The sequence below is a fragment of the Xenopus tropicalis genome, chromosome 1, assembly GCF_000004195.4.
Source record: "Xenopus tropicalis strain Nigerian chromosome 1, UCB_Xtro_10.0, whole genome shotgun sequence".
In the NCBI taxonomy this organism is placed as follows: Eukaryota; Metazoa; Chordata; class Amphibia; order Anura; family Pipidae; genus Xenopus; species Xenopus tropicalis.
The window spans coordinates 145111311-145134956 of record NC_030677.2 but is presented as its reverse complement, the minus strand read 5'-3'; the positions used below and the strand labels follow the sequence as shown (position 1 = coordinate 145134956).

At 38.6% G+C, this 23646-nt stretch overlaps 1 protein-coding gene across 1 annotated transcript; it reads right to left on the bottom strand.

Annotated features, from left to right (window-relative positions):
- Positions 1-435: 435 nt before the first annotated feature.
- cfap73 (cilia and flagella associated protein 73) lies at positions 436-10906 on the bottom strand. Its single transcript, XM_002934335.5, has 7 exons — positions 10772-10906; positions 7546-7651; positions 7268-7372; positions 6183-6383; positions 5618-5839; positions 2628-2786; positions 436-1238 (listed from the first exon to the last, which is right to left on the bottom strand). The coding sequence occupies exons 1-7, from the start codon at positions 10825-10827 to the stop codon at positions 1143-1145; spliced, it is 945 nt and encodes a 314-aa protein (XP_002934381.1). The 5' UTR covers positions 10828-10906; the 3' UTR covers positions 436-1142.
- Between the last annotated feature and the right edge of the window lie 12740 nt (positions 10907-23646).

Here is a 23646-nt window from a genome sequence, read left to right as displayed (position 1 = left end):
GTTGTCCATAGAAAAATCACTATCTGAGCTTATTCACCAAAAAGCCTTCTCAGAAGTGTATAGGGGCATATTTATATATTTATTAAAGCAGCACAAAAACACCATTTTCAAGGTCACCTTTACACAGCCCATCAACCCCCTGTAAAAAAACACTGCTCATCTAATGCAGAGAACCATTTGGCATATTCTCTTAATGCCTTTAGGAGTTGCTTGGATGGTTTCTTGACCAAGCATAATATCAAAGGCTATTTTGATACTAAAATCCACAACTAGTATAGATATTGGTACATATAGTATATGACAATTGGAATGCTTCGCATACCTTGTGGTCTGTCTACTAATATAAACCACATCACTCTCATGTATTTCTGTAGCAAGTTTAGTCTTGTTATAGCAATACGATTGTATCAAAACAAAAAGTGACATACTAGAATATTTACTTACATTTTTATTTAGGTTTCTAAAACATCATTACTTGCTGTCATAGCAATATAGAAAGTAACCATTTCAAAAAGATGCATTTACTAAATAACATGGATCCCTATCTTAATAAATGAATAAAGTGTAAACACACTAATTCATTAGCACTTATGTACCAGAAAATGTCAGAGCACATATGTTAATTTCATTTAAAGGGGATCTAAACCAAAGAAATTAATTGATGTATAGTTTTGCAATTTACATTTATTTTCTATTTTTAGGTATATGGGATATTAGTATCTTTATTAGGGATGCACCAAACCCACTTTTTTGGGTTCGGCTGAACCCCGAACTCACCCTGATGGATTCTGGCGAATCCAAATCCTAATTAGCTTATGCTAATTAGGATCGGGAAGGGTTAAAAGTTGCTGCGCCAAATGAAAAAAAAAATACAATTCTAAGTAACTTTCCAATACACTTCCTTTAAAGTTTTCAGTGGTTTATAAGTTACTTGTAATTGTTATTGAACGCAGCCTGGGTTTTCTTTTATTAGACAAATAATGGTGACCATAAACAATATAAAAAATCAGTCCTTACACTTTCCGAGGTACATTTGCCCACTGTCACAACTATTATTTCAGTTGGAGAAAGAAGTCTGTCATCTACGTAATAACTGTGTATGAATAAATAACTATACAGTCAAAGTGGGAGCACCGTACTCGTCAGTTGGTGGTGGGTACAGCAGGCGTCTGTGGTGTTGTCCCAGCCTTTTTTAAATCCTTATAAATGGCAGATAGATCTTCAAAACAGATTTGAATCTAGGAAGGTAAAGATGTTTTGAGTAAGTCAGTAAGTGTGGATTACAACACTTCTATGTAAGTGGCAAACATCTTTTTCATGCTCCCATTAAAAGGGTGTAAAAAAAAAAAAATTCCTCTACAAGGTCCCTGCATGACCCCACTTGGCTTCTGCCAAGTAAGCAGTGTTTCTTGAGACAGTGGGGAATTCTGCAGACATCACTCACCAACTAAAAGTGGCCACACACGTGGCGAGCGACCGATGGTCGCATGAAAGATCGTACAATCAGCCACAAACTGTTCAGGGCTGAAACGGCAGATAAGGAGGTAGAAACAATAGGATTTCTACCTCCTTCTGCCGATTCAGCGCTGAAGGCAGATTTTGGTCAGGGGCCTTCTATGGCGCCCGATCAAAATCTTTTAACTGGCCCAATCGGCGAGTCGACCAATATCAGCAGCTTCCTGTGATATCGGTCGACTTGCCGACTTGCCATACACGCACCGAATATCGTACAAAACGAGGTTTTGTACGATATTATCGGTGCGTGTATGGCCAGCTTAAGGATGACAGGATGCGGTGTAAAATTAGCCTTACACAGCAGAGACATTCTCTATAGGCTGCAAGATGACAAAATATACTGCCTAATAAAAAGTATGCTCCAATTCCCTTAGCAACCAATGAGAACATTATATATACACAAAAAAAAGAGTGGCCTGAAAAAAAAACGCCTAAACACCTAATTGGTTGCTATGGGTTTCTGGACCTGGACCAAACTTTGCAGTTATTATTACCCTTTTCCCCTAATGATTTATTATTATATAGTACCAGCAAATTACACAGTGCTATACAAATCCACTGATTGCAATAATGCAGCTCCATATTCAAATACAGACAGAAGAATGAGCAGCATTTAATAGCAGCTTTGTGAGAAGCAGACAGATGGTCTTGGCTTTTTTCCATTGCTCTTATTTTCAGCAAAGCTAAGCACACTGAATAGTCATAGTTACAAATATTGTACCAAACTGCAGTGGATCTTAAATACATCTATATCACTAATAGGTTTAACTTTTCTTTCTTATAGTTTGTGTTAATGTTTTATTACTATGCTGCTTCAGTCTATCATTTTTTAGGCTACAAGTAATCATGCTGCTTGGCAGCTGCATATTCACACCACTGACTAATGCTGGAAGCAGCTAGACCAGGGAAATCCAACTGCAACTCCACAGCATGAGTGAATTGTTTACAGAAGGAAAATTAATGAAAACATCAGATTATCATTAAAACAAAGTAAGAAAAAATATAGAATATACAGGTATTTGTAGATTACAATTGTAAACATTTACTACAGTGTGTTGGATATTTCTTTCCAATGACAATGACTTAACAATCTGGCGGTATGGATTAGGTACCTTTTCTAGTTGTGCCTCCGTGTCTTCCACAGAAATTTCTGTCTTTAGGCGCATCTGTTTGGATATAGTCTGGAATAAATTTAATGTCGACATCCTGATGCGCCCCAGCCGCAATGTGTTCTCAGCTGCAGTGTTCTGGATCTGTGCCCAACGGGATTCCTAAATTGAATAACTTATTAGAGTTGAGATTTCCAAATAGCACCGTGTTGCTCTATCACAGATATCCAAACCTTAGATTTTGTTGAACTGTAGCTAACTGCATCCAACCTGCAGCCAAACCCTGTCAGGTGTGATGGGAGTAGTAGATCAACACATGCTCTCACTGTGGTACCACTATATCTTTCTATAAATAGGAAACCCAAAACAGCATACTGTTCAAGGCAGAGTCTTACAAATAATAGCTCTCTTTCTGTGACAATTCTTATAAATCCTAATGCACTATGTGGTCTAAAGTATCCAGCATGTCCTCAATTGGAACATTTGGTTCCAGGTCAAGTCATATAAATGTGAATGACAGTAATACTGATGAACAGTGCAGATAGCAAAATGACATGTACCAGTTTGTGATTTCTAGGTATGACAGTGGACCAAGTGTAATGAGTTGGTTACAAGATGGAGTATATAGGTGACAAGATTTAAGGGGAAGTTGTGCTCACCACTACATTTTAAACCATTAGGCAGGGGTGCAATGAGGCTCTGACCACAGAATTCATATAACCAACAACAAAAGGTCCTCTGCACTCTTGGTAGGGAGGGCATATCTTGGTAGCCTAATGCACAGAATATCAATGTCCTATATATATTAGTAATGGGTGAGTGCATAAGATTTATGTGTAGTCACATTCTCTAAAGAGGACTGGGACAGATTAGTCACACTAGGAACCCCAGACTTAGTCAAACCACACCACTGTCTAGGACTCCTAGCAAACAGGTTGCGGGAGCAATTACCATAGGTAAAGCTTGGTTAGTTGAAAGTTAATAACTGCTGTCCAGAATTTTAAGATGTGGGGAGGTAGGATATTCTTAAAGAGTAAATACTACTTATGTGCATATGTGTTTATTTACATCCTTTTTCTACTTGGTGGGAGCCTTTTTACGTAACCACTATTAAATATAAAGTATAGCCTAAATTAGACATATACTCAGCCTTCACATGCCACTTTCTATTCTATTTTTTGTCACTTTATTCTAAAACTAATGCACAAGCCTCTCAACATATGATCTCAGTAATTCAATGCCAATACAGAATTAAATTAAAAGGACAGTATACTCCCTTGTTTAATGAATAGGGTTTGTGCTGAACATACCTTTTGACTATTGTTTTAATCATGGTTTGTAATTTCTTGAGCTAAACAGGGAAACTGAAGCTGCTCCATGTTTGGTTGGTAATTAGATTGTTAGTATACTATCACATTTCCCCTTTTGTTGTGACTGTTTTGTTAGCAGGAGCCCATTATACACTCCTTTGCACTGGTAACAGAATTATCTGCCTTGCAAGGACCAACATGGAGTAGCTTAAATTTTCCTGATTAGCTCAAGAAATTACAGAATCCTTAGCTTTTTCAAGATTAATAGTTACTCCAAACTGCACAGGAAGGCACTCTAACAAATTCAGATATACTATGTTCAATAGCGATACATTTCTTTTGCCAGACCCAAAATAACATTATGAGCACAATGTTTAAGTTGCTGAAATAGCAAGCACAATTTAGGGATTATTGCAGATAGAAAAAGGGCCATTTAATCAGGGCTGTGGAGTCGGAGGCAATTTTGGGTACCTGGAGTCGGAGTCGGCAAAAAATTAACCGACTCCTACTAAATTTAAATGGGAATAAGAAAAAAAAATAAAGCAAATTTAAATGTCCCAATTCACAAACAGTCATAATTAATTACTTCTCTGCTATAAGAATAAAGCCCAATGCACGCAGTGCATAAACGAACATGTTGAGTGACCATGAAGCATGCTTTTCATTGACTGTATGAATGTATAAAATACATTAGCATATTAAAAAAAGAGGAGTCGGAGTCGTGGAGTCGGAAGTATCAGAAACTGAGGAGTCGGAGAATTTATCTACCGACTCCACAGCCCTGCATTTAATCAAGTGACAACTTAATTTTTCTTGTAAAATGATGTGCAACTAATTCACTGAAGGACATAAAATGCCTCCAAAATGTTTAAATCCTGTTCAAAATCCTCTTGTAGTTCCATCCTCTGCATGCTTAAAACTTGGTCGGCTTTGCACTGGCTAACTATGCCAATTGTCCACCTATGAACCTACCACAGCTTCCAGTGAAAATCTGCTCATTGGTTCAGCTGCAGATAGAAATAGGGCCATCTAATTAAATGACAACTTCATTTTTCTTGTAAAATGATGTGCAACTAATTCACTGAAGGACATAAAAAGCCTTCTAAAATGTTTAAATCCTGTTCAAAATCCTCTTGTAGTTCCATCCTCTGCATGCTTAAGGGCTCTGGCACACGGGGAGATTAGTCGCCCGCGGCAAAACTCCCTGTTCACGGGCGACTAATCTCCCCGAGTTGCCTTCCCCTGCCATCCCACCGGCGAACATGTAAGTCGCCGGCGGGATGGCCCACGCGGTGGCTCGATTTCGTGCAAATCGCCGAAAAAGACTCGCAAGGCTTTTTCGGCGATTTCCCGAAATCGCCCCGCCGCGTCTGCCATCTCACCGGCGACTTACATGTTCGCCGGTGGGATGGCAGGGGGAAGGCAACTCGGGGAGATTAGTCGCCCACGAACAGGGAGTTTTGCCGCAGGCGACTAATCCCGTGTGCCAGAGCCCTAAAACTTGGTCGGCTTTGCACTGGCTAACCACCTGCCATCAGCATCAAGAATCTGTACCCCTAACTGCACCCCTTCACCATAAGTAAAAACAGCTTATGGAGGAGATTTATATTGACTTTGGATTGTGGTGGCATTTTATCTCCGTCTTATATGGCTAAAAAAATCTTATTAGATAAACGACCATACCCACTGAAAAGCCACAGCCCGCACTCTCTCCAGCTCTCCCTGTAGTTGTGCAATCTGGTTGTTCAGTTCCAGGATCTGGCTTCGTGTCTCTTCCTGATAGTGCAAGAGCCTGGCCTTCTCCCTCTCTGCAAGCTCTTGGTTCTCCAGGTCCCGCTTTAACAGCTTGTTCTGAGTCGCCATTAATGTGTTGAATCGGTCTATCATTTCCTGCACTTCTTGAAACTGAAGAAGGTAATGTCAGATTAAAAGGACAAAGTGGGGTTCATTTATGAACAGTGGGCAGTAACCCATGGCAATCAATCAAATTTTTGCTTTTTATTGTTCTAAAAAACAAGAATCAGTGATTGATTGCTATGGGTTACTGACCAGGTGCAAATGTAACCAGCAGGGCCGGATTTGATTACACGGCACCCCCCCTAGGCCGCCCCCTTTCTCCACCTGCCCATTTTCCCATCTTTAGTATTCATTCTAGGAGTATAGTTTTCCTTTCATGCACCCTTAGGCACTATATCTACTCTCAAAAGCATAAGCTTTTTATATTAAGTCATTATAAATGAGTCCTCACCTCATCCGTTCTCTCTAGCACCCTCTGCAGGTATTGCTGGTATTTGCTGTTCTTTTCCTGACGCTCCAGTAGAGTCCCTTTGCGTTGCATCAGCTGTGTGTTCTCTGCCTGAAGTCGCAGAGCTTCCCGCTCTTTATGTGCAGCCAGCTGCCGTTCCTCAGCTGCTTTATGTAAAGCCCGTTTCCTCTTGGAGTCGTTCTCCTGAGAGAAAACAAGGTGCACCATAATATTTTTTGACTAATTGCATTAGCGATCAAGACTAGGACAAACCAGAGTAAAAAAAAAAAAATAAAATACATGAAATAGCAAAAGACTGTGCACTCTGCCTCATATTAAGGGTCTCAACAATTCTACCACTCTAATTAATGCTACAACCTTATTACCGATTGGCTAAACTGCTTAGCAGACTTTAGTAAAAACTGAGTATGTTCAATGTTAAAATTAACTTTTTCTAAATCTTGAATCTATGCTTGTAAATCAATGTATGTGCATTTTATGCTGAGAAGTAACTACTGTATAATTACTACTTAATTAAATACATTTGGAGATACAAAAATACAACTGCCTGAAAGCTGGGTTGCTCCTCAAACCAGTGTCGGACTGGTCCGCAGGGATACCAGGAAAATTCCCGGTGGGCTCAGGTGTCAGTGGGCACTCCTGCTTCTAAACATTTGGCCTAATTCATTGTCATTACTTATTTTTCTATGGGAACAAAGCAACTACAATAAATATATAGAAGAATAGATTATATTATTCTATTCTTCAAATCCAATTACAAAAAGGTCTGTATTTTGGACTTCTGTAGCTCTAAAAACAAAGCATTTGGGGAGAAGATATCCAGGATATAGAGTCCTGCAAATGACATAATTGCATTATCTAGAAATCTAATTTTGCCATATCACTAACACTAAAATTATTACTGGAAAAAAATTCTTCACCTTTAGCAGACCTAGAGTAGAACTTTAGTAATTCGGTCCCCTAGAGAATACTAATGACCAATGGTGGGCTTCATTTCACTATATGTAACAGTAGCATATTAATATCACACAAAGTAACACCATATTAGTAATTACATAGTGACCAACCTTTAGGAATTTATCAAACTTAAACAAAGAATCCTTGAGCTTCTCTTCTTTGAGCTCCAGTTCAGCACGGCGCTGCTGCAGGCTCTCGGACTTCATCTGGAATTCCTGTAATAGATGGAAGATTGGTGGGTTCTGGCACATATCCAGTAACAAGAAGATCCCTGATATATCCTTCAGTCAAAACCTGTAGGGATGTTTTGTGACAGAAAGCTTCTGAATCCATTTGGCTTTTATTTTGTTTGTCTTAATCAATGTAAACATGGAGTTTTATTCTATACCTCCTTTTGGGTACTTAGCGCTTGTTCCACTTCCACCATCTCTCTTCTCTTCTCCAGGAGACGTGTTGCTGGTGTAAGAAAGTCATCTTCCCGATCAGGCATTTTCCTATAGGAGGAAAGAAGAGGTTGATGCATGGTGTAGAAGTATGGTGTCCAGAAGGTTTACTACTCACCCCCTTAAATACTGACCCAGAACTGGAAATATTTCATATATTTATATATTATTGGGTTTGATAACATTTTCTTTTCAGTCTGGAAGGATTGTTATATTCGAACCACAAGTTAAGGCCACTTTTCATATACCTTTCTGAATATTAATATTATCTGGAAAACCATTGTCCAGAAAGCTCTGAAATACTGGACTGCCATTTTGCTATTCAAGCATACAGTTTTTATTGAAACAGTAGGGCAGGTGGTAAGTAGAGGGCTACATTGCAGCCTGTACCCACCGGCACTCCTTGACTTGCTGAATGTGTCTGAATGACAGACAGACAGTGTTGGACTGGGACCTCAGGGGACCACCAGAAAACCATAGACCATAGGTATACTTTCCAATTTATTTTTCCTCCTTTCCTCACCCAACGTCTTTATTCTCCTAGTCTCTGTTATTTAGTCTCTTTTATTTACATGCTAGCATCTATTCGTCCACCTATTTCTCCTCTTTGTCCCCATTCAGAAATAGGGAATGACCATGAAGCAGGCCAAATGGCCAGGAGCAGGAGGGCCCACTGACACCTAGGCCCACCGGGAGTTTTCCTGGTATCCTGGTGGACCAGTCCAACACTGCAGACAGAGCTGTATTTATCAGAGGGGGGAGAGTCAAAGTTTTATGTATTTAAAGCACAGAGACCTGCGGCATTTTTTCTATGTGCGGGGCAGGGAGCAAAGTGCCAAGTAACCAGTAGATGCCACTGTTAGCTCACTTATTTAAATAAAGTGTAATAATAAGCCAAGTAGATTCAAAATAATTTTCTGTAACCTAATTCTGTAATTAAGGCATTTTAGCATATATTGTAGTGCTACCTTCTCCATCTCTATTGTACTCCCATCTTCTCTTTCTAAGGTGCAAGATCCTATCTGTCCATTTAACAGGAATGAGCTGCTTCCATTTTTACATATTCACTTGCTGAAGTGGAGTGCAGTGTTATTCTGTACTCTCATTGTAAAATGCACCCAGGCAGCTGCATATGGTGAAAGAAGTCCTCTGGCTGTGTCTGCATGCACATATTATATATTAAAGTGAATGTGATAACTGGAGTGATTTCATTAGTATGCAGTGTTTGATTATTTTATCTGAAAATGATATCTGTCCCTGTGATGTGGTTAGTAAGGAATGCACAGGAATGTTTAACATAAGTGCCCTAATGCACCTGAGACTAGACATTAAGCATGAAATGATTCTTAGCTTATCATATCAGGCACTGATAGAGTAATTTGATCAAAGTGAGGCAAAACTATTGACAGAGCCATAGGCACCAGGCCAGTGTATGAAGAAGAAAGAGAGCTTCCGCCTGTGCAAATACAATTACTTTTTATTCCTAAATAAGAGGTGTGGGGAAAAGTTTATAAATGCATTATGCACAGCTTTCCAATACTGTGAAACCAGAGATGAGTAGTCAAGAAACCATAGGTGAAGGGTGAATTTTTTTGTTTGGGGAGGCTAAAGATGGGCCATACATAGACTGACCTAAAGCTAATGTGAGACTTAGTGGATTCGCTGCTTGTGTAAAAAATTAACCCCCAAACTTTCTTTTGCGGTTCCCACTGACTTCCCGGGATTCCCGGCTTTATTTTATCCTAAAATGCTTAGGGTATATAAGTATTTATATGTGCACTTCTGTGAGGGGTTCTCCATCCATTTGTGTTTGTGATCAGTTAGCTTGAAGGGGTAGTTCACCTTCAAATTAACTTTTAATATGATGCAGACAATTGATATTGTTAGACACTTTGCAATTGGTTCTCTTTTATTTTTAATGGTTTTTCAGTTATTTAGTTTTTTGTTCACCAGCTCTCCATTTGGTATTTCAGCAGCTATCTGGTTGCTAGGGTCTTATTTACCCTAGCAATCAGGTAGGGGTTTAAATAAGAGATGGGAATATGAATAGTTAAGGGGCCTACAGGAAAAATAAATAATAATAAAACTAGCCTCGCAGAGCAATACTTTTTGGCTGCCGGGGTCAGTGGCCCCATTTGAAAGCTGGAAAGAGACAGAAGAAAGAGGCAAATCATTCAAGAACTATAAAAAACTAATTAGGAAGACCAATTGCAAAGTTGCTATAACAGGCCATTCTATAACATACTAAAAGTTAACTTAAATGGGAACCACCCCTTTAGATGTGTTTAAGTTAGTTTTATAGAGAGAGAGGTATTCGGTACTGACTCCCCAGGCACATTATATACAGTGAGACGCAGTCTGTATCTGGCACTATAACACTGGCACTGATACACAGCATTTGGCTCCACTGTAACTATTTAGAAATGAACAAAACAATTACAAAAGTAAAATGAAAAAAATAGTAAGTGCAAAAAACAACAACAACAACAAGTATATAAAAGCACAATTAGCTTTTACTGGGGGAAAGAGTTAACTTACCATCAATCTGTTAGGGTAGGTGATAGGGATATTATTGATGTCAGGTGACAAAAAACTATTAAATTTCAACTAGTGATTCAGCCTTTAGAACTGTATAGTACCTGTGTATTGAACCTGTGTATTGTACCTGTGTATAGCACCTGTGGGAGTGGTTTGAAATCAGCAGCAAAAGTTCAGAGCTGGTTCTTAGGTAAAGTTTACAGTCTGCAGATTCTTCTTTTCAGTCTTCATTTCTGCACTGCCTTCAGTTTGTAATATCTTCCAGCCCTGTCTGCATCTGTGCCTTGATTGGTCAATCTTACTGTCTGTCAATAAAGCTGTGCTTTGATTGGAGATTCCAAAAGAAGAAAGATCCAATCAGAGCACAGCTGATTACAGCAGGAACATGAGAAGATGTGCACAGGACAGTGCAGAAACAGAGTGAGGTCTTTTTTTATTTTTTTTTAAGGTGCTAAAGCAGGTTTGGGGAGGCTTACCCTCCCCTAGCCTTATTGAAAATGTACCTCTCTAGAACTAGAACTACAGCTCCCACTGTCCTCTGCCAGCTCTGCCAGCTTTGCTGAAGGCACAGGTTTGCGATCCCAACACATACACCGTATATTATCAGCATGCTCTTGCCCTGCAAACACTCACACTAGGAGCTTGTCCTCAAACGCCGCTCGGAAATATTCGCCGAGATCGAACTCCATGGTTGTTCAAACCTTCTGTCTTGGGAATCACTCCAATATAGTTGTCCAGTCGCTATGGAAACTAGACTCCGCCCACTTAAACATTTGGACCGCCCTATAGCTACGCTCCGATCTTTGTGACTGAGGAACGCCATTTTTAGTGTGGGCAACTAAGCTACTGTTAGTGGGGAACGGGAAGCGGCTTTTGAAATATTGTCCCGAGAATACAATTATCATTACTGTTTGCTAATTTGCTTATTTAACCAGGAGGCTAATTAAAAAAATGAATAATAAATTGGTAAATGCAAAAGTATTAATTAATTATAAATCAGTTTTCTTACTAGTAGCTATGGATGATGCGTGGCATAGAAGGTAATCATTCGTACCATTCCTGCGATTAATTAACTATTTAATAATTAACAAGTTATTTAATAATTAATACGTTTTACGGACAAAAGCAAGTGAGGTACAACAATACAAAACTTAAAACACTCAAATCAATAAAAAAATTCTTAATAATCATCAGACAAGTAAATTATAAGTCAAATAAATTAAAAGGCTGAAGATTTAACCTAAATCAAACATGTTTTATGATGAGTAGAAATATATAAAAAGTTGTAGAAAATATACAAAATGTACTTTAATTCTTTATTTGTCTAATATCAGTATCATGTGATTAATGCTATTTTGTGGTATTTTTCCTAATAAATGAAATAAAACTTTTAATTTAATAAAAATTAAATTCATGTTTTATGAATTTCATTCATGTTGAGTCATATTGAGCAGAGCTGGCAGCAGGGTCAGTCTGGGGAGTGCAGTGCCTTAGGGGCCCCTTAACCCTCCTCCAGGTCTGGGCCACCCGGGCCCACTGGGTTTTTACTACTCTGGCTGGCAGCATTAAATCTTGATCTTGTTAGATAAATGCTACAACCAAAGCTTTTTGTGTGGGGGGGGGTTCAAACTTTCAGGTAAACTATAAAAAGGCACATTTTTTTAGCCAGAACCTATTGTGAAACATACTGTGTGTGTGGAGGGGTAAGGTTCAACTGCACCAGGGCCTGCCCCCCCCATAGGGCACACCGTTGATACAATTGTGTGCTGAAAACCACACTGCTGTACAGACGCAGTGAATAAAGCATGAATATGTAACATGTATGTAGGGGAAAGTACCCCAAAATGCTCTGCTACTCTGTATTGCTATGATCCAGACCCTGGCAATGGGCCTAACCACCAGAAACATAGGTGGGCCCCCACTTATAATAACTCTTGCGCACAGCATTCAATCTCTCGTATAATCGTGGGTGTCAGTGGTTCTTAAAAACAGTGTAACAATTTATTTAACATCTCATATAATCACTGGCTGAACTACCGGTGGTGCACCTGGGGCAGACACCCTTCGGGGTCCACTTGATGCTCACACTGGTGCGATTGCCCTCGCACTGGTGCAAATTCACCACTAAAAAATGTGTCCAGAGGGGAAGGGGGCCTGGCTGCATGCCCTGCACCTGGACCCGTGGATGTTTAGTTCCATTATTACATATAATCTCCTTTGTAAATCTCTTTTGTAGGTGTGTGCTCAACTGACAGAAAGGAACAGCAAGTGCCAGAAGAGCTTTACACATATGATACTCACACAGTATCCCATGTACCTGTTTCAAACCCTGAGATAGTATAGCCTGCCTCTTGGTGACCAATCTCAGAGAGGTTTATTTGTCCAGGAATCTACCTTTTCCTGAGCCTAACCACATGGGTCCCTGTAATGGCAGCATTGACACAACAGGGTACTTACCCTCACTAATCTCCTCAGTAGAGCTCAGGCTGCTCAATAATTTCTCCTGAACTTATGTTTCACTCCTAGAGCGACTATTATAGAATCTGACTTGGCACTCACCTCTACTATACTGGGCCTTCCTCCACCCAGGCCCTCTGGAGCACATCTCACCTCCTCCAGAAAGTGAGGGAATCAAGAGACAGAATAAACTTGGGCTTCCCTTTTTATTACCTTGGGGAAACCTGACACCTAGGACATTGCGACCCCTAGTGCCACCCTGAGTTGGCCTAGGGGATGTTGCCCCATCTTGCCCACTTAGGGCTTTTTTTGCATCGGAGGAGGCTGAGGGGGGTGCTCATCACTAGTGCAAAGAGCGCAATAGTGCCTTTCAACACATTAATTATCCCAAAGAATACAAGAATACAGGGAGGGAAAAAAAGCCATGGAATCTTGGAAAAGATTTACTATCCTTTTTGTGCATGTATGCTGCCCACCCGCTTAGACTGTAAACTTTACAGGGCAGAAACTACTTCTTCCTATGTCTTATAGCACCTGGAACTTAACCTTTATAACTCTGTATATTTAATTTATTTTATTGTGTGTTCTCAGGTAGCACTATATAAAGGTTTGTACAGGCAGTATAGCCCATTTTTAAAGATGGGTTACATGAATAGTAGTATGAATAGTAGTAACATATGTTTACCTATTGTTTTACTTCATTCTCTGTTCAGCTTGCTGGTTCTTCCAAGCAATTATGGAATTATGGGGCGAGCGTAAACATTTAAATTGCCAGTGTACAGAAAAGCATCCTGTGTAATCTATAAATTAAAACAAAGAGGAGAGGGGAGACAGGAGGTGGTTGTTCATACACAGCTCATTATCTCTATTTAGACTAATTCAGATGATTAGGGAGAAGGAAGGGATTTAGTAAGTGGAGGAACAAAACAATGGTCTGTGCTTCGCAAATAAGATGATGTGTATTTTTAAAGCAAAGGAAAGGTAAAAACTAAGTAAGCTTTATCAGAAAAGTCTATGTAAATACAGCCACAAACACTCACTGTAATGCTTAGGGTCACCATCAGAAATTTTGGGGCCCAGTACAAGTTGTTTATATACTGTAAGACCCCCATGAACACAAGGGCGCAGAACCTACATTTTGGCCACACCCCTTTTCTGTGCAACATAAACAGCTGATGGTACACTATATGATTCATAAGAAGTTCAGTTCTATTAATTAATGCACTAATTAACAGTCAGTTCATTTGGGGTTAGTGGAGTTTACCCTAAATGTGCCCATACACCTTCAGATCCGCTCACTTGGCGAAGCCGCCAAGCGAGCGGATCTTCTCCCGATACCCCCACCTATGGGTGGGCGATATCGGAAGAATCCAGGCTAATTTGATCGAATTATAACGATGGGTATAGGAAAAGTTGGTCCGGGGACCGCATTGGCTCGTTCATGCGGTCCGACTAGATTTTTTAACCTGCCCGATCGAGAGCTGGCCGATTTCAGGGCAGATATCGGTCGGGCAGGCCCGTCGGTAGTGCCCATACACGGGGCGATTAGCTGCCGAATTGGTCTAAGGGACTGATATCGGCAGCTAGAAACGGCCCGTGTATGGGGACCTTAACTTTAAACCCTGGATTCCTTCCTGCCCCTGCTCAAGTTGTCATTGCTTGATATGGAAGTTACTTAAGTTTTGCATAAGTTACATAAACTGCGTAAGTTTAGGGACCCAATGATCTTGCTGCAAGGCCAAATAACTAGTCAGTAGTTGTTCATAAAAGCAGTAAAATAGTAATGTGCTAATAAGTGAGTCTTTTAATTAGGGGTTCAGTAGAGTTTCTAGAGTTTAGGGGGTCAGTTTATTGGGAAAAACTGCATCAGTAGCTTTCCCTCTCCTTTAAATAAAAAGAATAGGGGTGATACATTATAGTGTAAAAAACTAAATAATGTATACCCCTATATGAAACCTTGCTGTAAAGGTAGTTTTCTTCAGCATGTAATTATTGCAATATCAGAACTGGGAGTTTTTATTTTTGCTAATTGTAACCTGAAAACCTGATTAACACCATACAATTAATATATTCCAATGTTAGCACCTCTAGTAGAGCTTGGTCCACGCAATTTGTGAAAATGTCACCTTCTCAGATATTCAGTCGTGGGCTGGTTATTTCCATAGTTACACATGTACAGGCAACTTCATTACAGAAATGTGTCATTTCTCTTAATAACCTTCAGTAACAAGGGTTGCAATGCTTTGAGAACCTGCTTTTCTCAGGAGGATGCAGAATCCACTTGTTAACCCCATTTTCATACTGATATACTTCTACAAACAATTTGCTAGGATGTTCCAAGGTTGCCAGATGGTGTGTAAAATTGGGCCAAGCAAATGTATTCCCTTTAGGCAGTACACTTTGTTTCTACATTGCGCGTACATGGGTAAAAATACATATATAGGTATGGGATCCATTTTCCGGAAACTCGTTATTCAGAAAAATCCGAATTACGGAAAGGCTGTCTCCCATAGACTCCATTTTAATCAAATAATTCAGATAATTCAATAATTCCGGACTGTGGGGTCTGCTTCCTCTATAACTACTGAAAATGTGTGCGCTCACTATAGATGTGCAGCGAGCAGACGTGCGTGCACACATGAGCATGCACGTTCATTATACATCTCCAACATAGATTCAAACAAGATTAATACATCCTATGTAGCTTAGCAGAAGTATAATGCCATTTTGTAATTCATTTATAGTTAGCGTCATCTGTTTTGGCAGCTGTAGAAGATTCATGCAGTAGTCCAATGTTTTTGAATTGCAGCTAAAATATTACCATTCTACCATAGTTTAAATTTACCATTCTTTATAAAATGTTAGTCGGCCTCCTCCATCTCTGAAATGACCCTTGTTTTACACTATAAAGTCTGCCAATGTCTGCATTAGAAAGGTATCTCTGGCTTTTGAATGAATATTTGTTAAAGGAGACATATTGGATAAATGGGAAAAACCCTAATTTTGTAGGCAATTATGAATAATATACGGTGCTGGTTTGCCTTTGTGCTTAAAATTAATCCAATCTGTAAAAATGGACCCTTTGTTGGAGCTCCCTATAGATCCTATGTCTTCTCTGACCATGTTTGAAATGAAGAGTGGGCGTGTCCTAACATTCCCTGCCAGAAGCACAGTAGTAGGGGGAAAGCCAATCACAGCCCTGCAGTCACACCAGCAAAGACAAGCTTCAGTTCCCTATCAGGTCAGCCTAGCTGCTGATTGGTTCCTATCCTACAGTGCATTGTGTTGAGAGCCGGCGGCTCCCCAGCTCATCCAGAGAATTCAGCCAGCAGGAAGTAGAACTGATGGGCGGGACTAGTGAAGTTTTTGTCGAATTTCTCAATAAATCAGCCTGAAACACAACTTTTTTTTAAATACAATCCTTCTATATTTAGAGGAGAATAATTCATTGGTACATTCATAATTTTTATAGGATATGTCTCCTTTAAAGAGCCCCACAAAACACAGAACCCTAATATACTTATTGCCATAATCTGTTCCTTCAAAAAGTATAAGTAAATATATTTTTATATGATGAAATCCAGCTGTCAAAACAGTTATTCTCTTTCTGCATCATTTGAAATCCTGGCAGGGGAGGAGGGACTAAAACATTAATGTTACAAATTGTAACAACTACTCCACAGCTTACAGACAGCATGTATGAACTACATAACCCACAATGCATTGCACTTGATGTTCATTTCCTTATTGATATCACGTGTGCAGGGATTTAGAGGATGCAGGCTGAAGGCAGGTTGAGGACATTTGACTACTGTTACATTCAGGGCTGTGGAGTCGGAGTCGAGGAGTCGGAGTCGGAGTCGGCAAATAATGAACCGACTCCTACTAAATTTAAATGGGAATAAAAAAAAAATAAAGCAAGTTTAAATGTCCCAATTCACAAACAGTCATAATTAAGTTCTCTGCTATAAGAATAAAGCCCAATGCACGCAGTGCATAAACGAACACGTTGAGTGACCATAAAGCATGCTTTTCATTGACTGTATGAATGTATAAAATACATTAGCATATTAAAAACAGAGGAGTCGGAGTCGGAAGTATCAGAATCTGAGGAGTCGGAGTCGAAGTCGGAGAATTTATCTACCGACTCCACAGCCCTGGTTACATTTTTATTGAGTCTCAAAGTAGTCAGCCAGATCAGCTAGAGAACAGGAAACCAGACTTAAGTAACTGTTCTAAACCATATTATTACATTAAAAATCATAAAAAGCTCAAGTTGTGTTTGGGTGGAGTTTCCCTTTAATAAGTAGGCCTTCACTGTTTGAGGACTTTAATAAGGTTAAACCCATAATCATTTTTAAGTGGTATAGAAGTAGGGATTTGTTCTAACACAAAAAGATGTTTTCTGATAAAATGTATGACAGAAAAAAAAAGTGGAAAAGCTGTCAGCTGAGTCAGTAACATCTTCCTAGATGCTCAAGATAATTTAGCTCATAATATTTTCATTACACAGATTGAAGGTAAAGGAAAAACAAATGATAATAAGGAATTCATAATTGTCTTTTAAAAACTACCACTCCTGAAAACAGGGATTCTTACGCAATAAGGCAAGGTGAGAACCTTGCCTCAGACAGCACTGTGCCAAAAAAAGCTAAATGATTCATCTGGTAGCTTTAAGGGCTGAATTTATTTATTTTATTTATTTATTTCAAGTCTTTGGATTTAGGAGAGAGCAATTGCACTACAGTTGCTCTACACTAGTAATTCCTCCCCTCACTTGAGGGCAAATGCATCAGGTCTGCCTCCTAGAAGCACTCCATAAATGTAATGTTTGGATCATTTGTCACTAATTTATAGTATTTATCTCGCTCAGTGGCATTGTGCTGTATAGGACTTAAATCCTTTTTTTGTTAGGGAGTGGTTGAGGGCACTGCAATGCAACATGGTTAACATGGTTATATTTGGGGTTTCCTCCCTCTTTCTGGATGTGTAACCTTTATAAGACAGAATTGCAGCCTGCTTTTCCCATGCTGCTAGTTTCTGTCTCCTGTTCTGTTGCCATGGTAACTACCATATAGGATGCTGAAAGACAAGGACGCATTCACACGTTGATTCTACTCTTTTACAAAGGAGACGTGGGATAAGCGGAGGCAGAGAGCTGAAAAATGCCGCTTTTGTGCATCAGTCCTGGCAACTGCAAAACAACAAAAGCCCTACCACTGTGCTGGGAGAACAAAATGCATTTCAGAACAATATAAGGTTGGCTGCTCCAACACAAAGAGGTTCTAGTTTTAAGTGCACGGTGAAATACCTAATTGTATTCACTTTGATCAAACAACATGAAAAAGAACATTTATACGGATTTTGTAATTCTTCAGGTCCTTTTAAGTACTGGCTAAAATCATTTTTATCAGATTTATATCATACCTTTAAGATTTAAATGAGAGCTAAAGATTAACTGAGCATGTGCATTGTCACTGACACTTAAATGATTGCTTTAAAAAAAGATCTAAGATCAAAACTCCTGTTGACATCTGTGAAAGTCTTAAGCATTACTGATATAGAGCTGCTAAACCCCTGGGCTGGTACAGTAAGTTCTATATATAAAATACAGCATTTCTAGACAAATATCATTTTTAATTCTCTTTAATAATTTGTTAGCTGCATTAGTCAGAGGCTTGTGAAACGGCAGGATTAGGCTCAAAACTTGAGCTAATAAATAAAACTGAAAATTCCTACAATACTTAATTTACAGTCACAACTAAAGGTGGTATGTACTTAATTTTAATTCTCTATCATATGTTTATTTCAGAACACATTAGCCTTGTTTTATGTTGTTGCTAAATCTGAAGAATTCAGAGATTTGACTGATATTTATTTTATTTTAAGGTTAATTCAAACTCCAGTACAAACATTTACCAAACGTTTACCAATACCTGCATTTTGACCTCCATTTGATTTCCACACATATCATTATATACATATCCTGTGTTATAGTTATGGGTTATTTGTCTCAACAGAATTTTTAAGCACTCCAAATTTTGTACAAGACCCCTTGATTGCTTTACAAATTAGAGCTTTATTTTCACCACCTTGTATATTTGTAATGCTAGCTGTTAATATGGTCATTAATAAGCATGAGGTTTTCCAATTTGCTGAAATGTTCTGCTTTGCCGCAATCTAATTATACTGTTAATTTTCTGCATGGGGTTTCTAAATTGGGGTTTGTTTTTCCTGATACGTGCAAGTTGCAGTATTGACTTTGGAACATCTGTTGTGCCTGACCAGCCGGCAGACAGAATGCAGCGCATTATATAATGTTACCTTCATCCCAGTAGCAGATCATAGAAAGAACTAGAATTTTGCAAAGCACTGCAATTAGTGCAATAGCTGGTATACAATTCTGTGTAAAATAGTTGTGCATGTGTAGTATATGGACTCTAAAAACTTGGGCTACTAACTTGTCTGCTTCTCTTCCCTTTTTGCTGTGTTTAAAGGCATTCCAGCAGAGAAGAGCCCTGGTGGCATCTTGCTGTTAGTAAACACTTTACTACCTGCTTTTCTTACCTGAGCACACAATAAACATTTTTCATACTATAAGGGCAACCTCACAGTCACTTGCTAATTTGATGAGGCTTAAGTGGATTCTTTGCCCCTCATACATGGCTGTCACTTTTTATCATACCATGTAACTTTAATAAAAGAGCAAGAGGTGAATGTTAAAGGGGACCAGTTGAAGGGGGTTCACCATTATTCCTTTTAATGGAAATAACCTGTAACTACAGCAGATATATAACTTTAATTATCTGTAAAGATGTACAGCAGAGCTTTTATGCATAGTTTTCATAAAACTGGGTGATATATATGTCATGTCCCTACAGTGCATCTAGTCCATTATTGCAGGGCAATAATGGAGCTGGAAACTTTTATCTTATTGCCAGTGATTACTCAGCACCCACAGGTAATATATTGGCCTAGTTCTCAAAGAGTATTTAACCTTTTTACTGCCAGGGCCAATTCTGGAACCCCATGTTGCTTGACTAGAATGTGGAAATTCTGTAGTTTCTGTGCCCACTATGTTGTATAAGCTGTGTAAGATGTATAGGATGTATTTCTTCCACATCCATGGATCTTATCATTTATTTTCCCTACAAATGCACAAAAGAGGAAACAGCAAAAATGGAAGTTTCCAGCCCCCACATTAAAAAAAATTCTTCTGCCCCCCCCCCGAAGTGAAACAGTAAAGCTACTAATATGCTTTTTAGTCAAATTCCTTATGGAACATGACCCAGCTTTAACCAATAACCAGCATTATGCAACAAGTCTTCCATCAAGCATGCTAAACATATACCAGTCTAGAGTCTGGCACCAGTTTATAAAAAGGACAATGATCCAAGTGTGGGACGAGGGTCCATGTCTACCAAATAAATCCTGGTTGGTCTCACTACTTTTAAAACACTGCTCATAAAAAACAGTAAAAGGCACGTTTATGTATGGAACTGTAAGGCCTGCAAATATATTATATGCACAACATGTCATAAGGGACAGATTCAACAGATATTAATAATTATTTTAATTGCTGGGCAGTGGGCGTAGTATATTTAATTACATGCCCTTGTGCAAAATATATGTTAGGAGAACAGTCCGTATGTTGGAAAATAGATTTTTAGAATATGTCAGGAATGTAGAACAATCCAAGCAGAATGCCCATGCAAACAGAAGATTAACCTCTGTTGCCAAACACTTCTTGGAATCTCATAATGGCAGTAGTAAAGTTCTTTGGTCAAGCTGGGATTACTGTAAGAAGTAGAAATTTGAATAAAGCCCTCATGCAAAATGAAAGCAAATGGATTTTTTGCTTAACTCACTTTTTCCTAAAGATTTGAATTGATTTGTATTGCCTTGAGTATCTATTTGGATTAAACAATTTAGAATTTTCATGAGGTTGCTATCTGTTATGAAATATTGGAATCAGATTATGTAGAATTAGTTGTCTGAAGATTGTTTTTTATTTATGATTGTAAGCTTTTTGTTTCCCTACATAATTTGTGTTCTCTATAATGATGCAGTTGTATGGCCGTAACGGGTCTTTACAAGGTATATAGTCAATATGGTTTCCCCTCATTTGATTTTCCCTTTTTTTGTGTTTTGATTGATATGCAATATACCCCCTCATTCTATGTAATAACTAGCAGAAAGATCTTCACCGATCAATGGGGATGAGCAGTCCAGGTGTCCGATTGACTCCATGGCTGTTCAGTGCACCAATGAAGGAGCTGCAGTGTATTTAAAAATATGACTCAAGGGGCATGCACCAGCATTTGATAAAGCTCCTGGTGGGGAGAGCAACACGCTTCAGGTGTGAGCGGGGTTGAAGAGAAGTTTTAATGCATATGGGTAATATTCTCCTGGGGTAAATTAATCTCTGTGGCACTTTTCATTTCGGGACATGAATAGAAATTGATACAGGTATTGGACCTGTTATCCAGAATGCTCAGGACATGGAGATTTCCATATAAGGGACCTTTTCATAATTTGGATCTCCATATCTCAAGTTTGCTAAAAATCATTTAAACATTTAATAAACCCAAAAGTATTGTTTTGCCTCCAATAAGGATTGATTATAGTTAGGACCAAGTACAAGGTACTGTTTTATTATTACAGAGAAATAGGAAATCATTTTCAATAATTAGAATTATTTGCTTATAATGAAGTCTATGGGAGATGGCCTTTCCTTAATACGGAAATTTCTGGATAATGGGTTTCCGGATAACTGATCCCATACCTGTACTAGCTTCTGAGAGCAGGAACCATTTCTTCCCCATGGCTACAACTGTTTCATGTTAATAGCTATATGGGCATTTTGTAATACAGGTGTGGGATCCCTTATCCAGAAACCCATTATCCAGAAAGCTCCAAATTATAGAAAGCCCTTCTCCCATAGACTCCATTTTAATCAAATAATTCAGAACTTTAAAACTGATTTCCTTTTTCTCTGTAGTAATAAAACAGTACCTTGTAATTGATCCCAACTAAGATATAAATAATAATTATTGGGTTTAATTAATGTTTTATTGATTTTTTAGTAGACTTATGGTATGGAGATCCAAATTACGGAAAGACCCCTTATCCAGAATACCCTTGGTCCCTAGCATTCTGTATAACGGGTCCTATACCTGTACTTAGTTACAATAGAAGTTCCTGCCAGTTTGCTTTTGATTGATTATAATCAACCTTTCTTTTGAAGAGAAAGTAGCACTCTGAGTGCCTAATAGGTAGGGACAGAATTACTTCCTCACTTCTTGACTTGAGGTTCCCAGATGGAGCAATAACCTTTCACTAACACTAGTTTTACTTAAATATATGAATGGGCCACAATTGGGCACTTCAATATAGTTAATAAAAGTTAAGTTTCAGTCCAAACCTTGGATCCTTCGTCTTGTTTGATTTTTGTGATCCTGATGGTACCACAGATTTAGCATTAATGGCATGTTAATTACCATGGAGCATATGGTAAGTTTTCATGGGGGATGAGGAATCAAACAGAAAACATTGAGTTAAAGGTTTGCTTCTTCTTTAAAATGGATTGATGGAGATTGACCAATGTGCATTCATGCCTCACAATTTGTATTTTGTTTGCAACGCTTTCTGTGATATTCACAATCGCCTTTTGCTTTCTCTTTTCGCACAGATATGTATAGTTTACTGACAACATTCTGAAGGTATTCTGCAAATACAGAGAAAAACCTGTGATAATTTTTCCTACTACAGGTATAGGACCCTTAATCTAGAATGCTCGAAACCAAGGGTATTCTGGATAAAGGGTTTTTACATAATTTATATCTCCATATCTTAAGTCCCCATACACGGGCCGATTCTAGCTGCCGATATCGGTCCCTTAGAACGATTCGGCAGCTAATCGGCCCGTGTAGGGCACTACCGACGGGACTGCCCGACCGATATCTGGCCTGAAATCAGGCAGATCTCAATCGGGCAGGTTTAAAAATCTAGTTGGATCGGGGACCGCATCAGCTTGTTGATGCGGTCCCCAAACTGTTGTTATAATTCGATCATTTGCCCCCAGGGTTGAAATAACATTCTATAACATACTAAAAGTTTACATAAAGGTGAACCACCCCCTTAAGTCTCAGTTACTGACTGTAGTGTTTTATTTAAAAAAAAAACTAAATCAAAAACATTTTTTATTTCACACGGCTTATCTATTTGCCCAGTTTCATTTTTACATTGAACTGTTCCTTTAAGAGAGCATTGAAATATGCTATCCCTCCACTCTCTAACATTTAGTTCTCACTCGAAAATTATTAGAATGGCTCCTTTTTTTAGACCCCTCTTGGTTACTGGTAGTGTTCTAAGAAACAAACAATGCAAAGGTAATTATTTATTCCAGTGCTTCCAGTGCTCCTATATCTAGGTCACATACATTGTGTAGGATAATTTTAGCAATGTAAAATGCCCACATATGCACTTTAAACTGAGAAGGCAGTTTAATATTTGATAATACAGTATGTATTATATTCCCTATAATATAGTAAGTATAGTAAATGCACAGTATATATATATGTAGCCAAGAGGAGCCCTCAAATATAGAGTAAATTAGCCACCTGGGTGCTGATAAATATGAATAAATACAAAGAAATCGTATCGCACTCACAGGACTTGTAACAAAAATCAAAAAGATTTTGGTTTCCTTTTTTTACAAGTCCTGTGAGTGTGATGTTTTTTCTTTATAAATATATATATAATATATATATATATATATATTGAACAGACTGTAGACATGAATTTCCCTTGGAGGGCCCCATGAGGCCTGTGGCCTCCAGCCATGATCTAGTATAATAGGGTACATTTTGAAAACCTAATCATTTTACTAGACAGGATAACAGAATAGAAAATCTTAGAGGAGGTGAAAACGCTGAATATCCTATACATACTGCCCTACAGAATTACTGTTAGTGGAAGCAAAATATTTTTATGGACCTGCCATGACCAAAATGTCCACGAAGGTTATATATTTGCAATACAAATTGGCA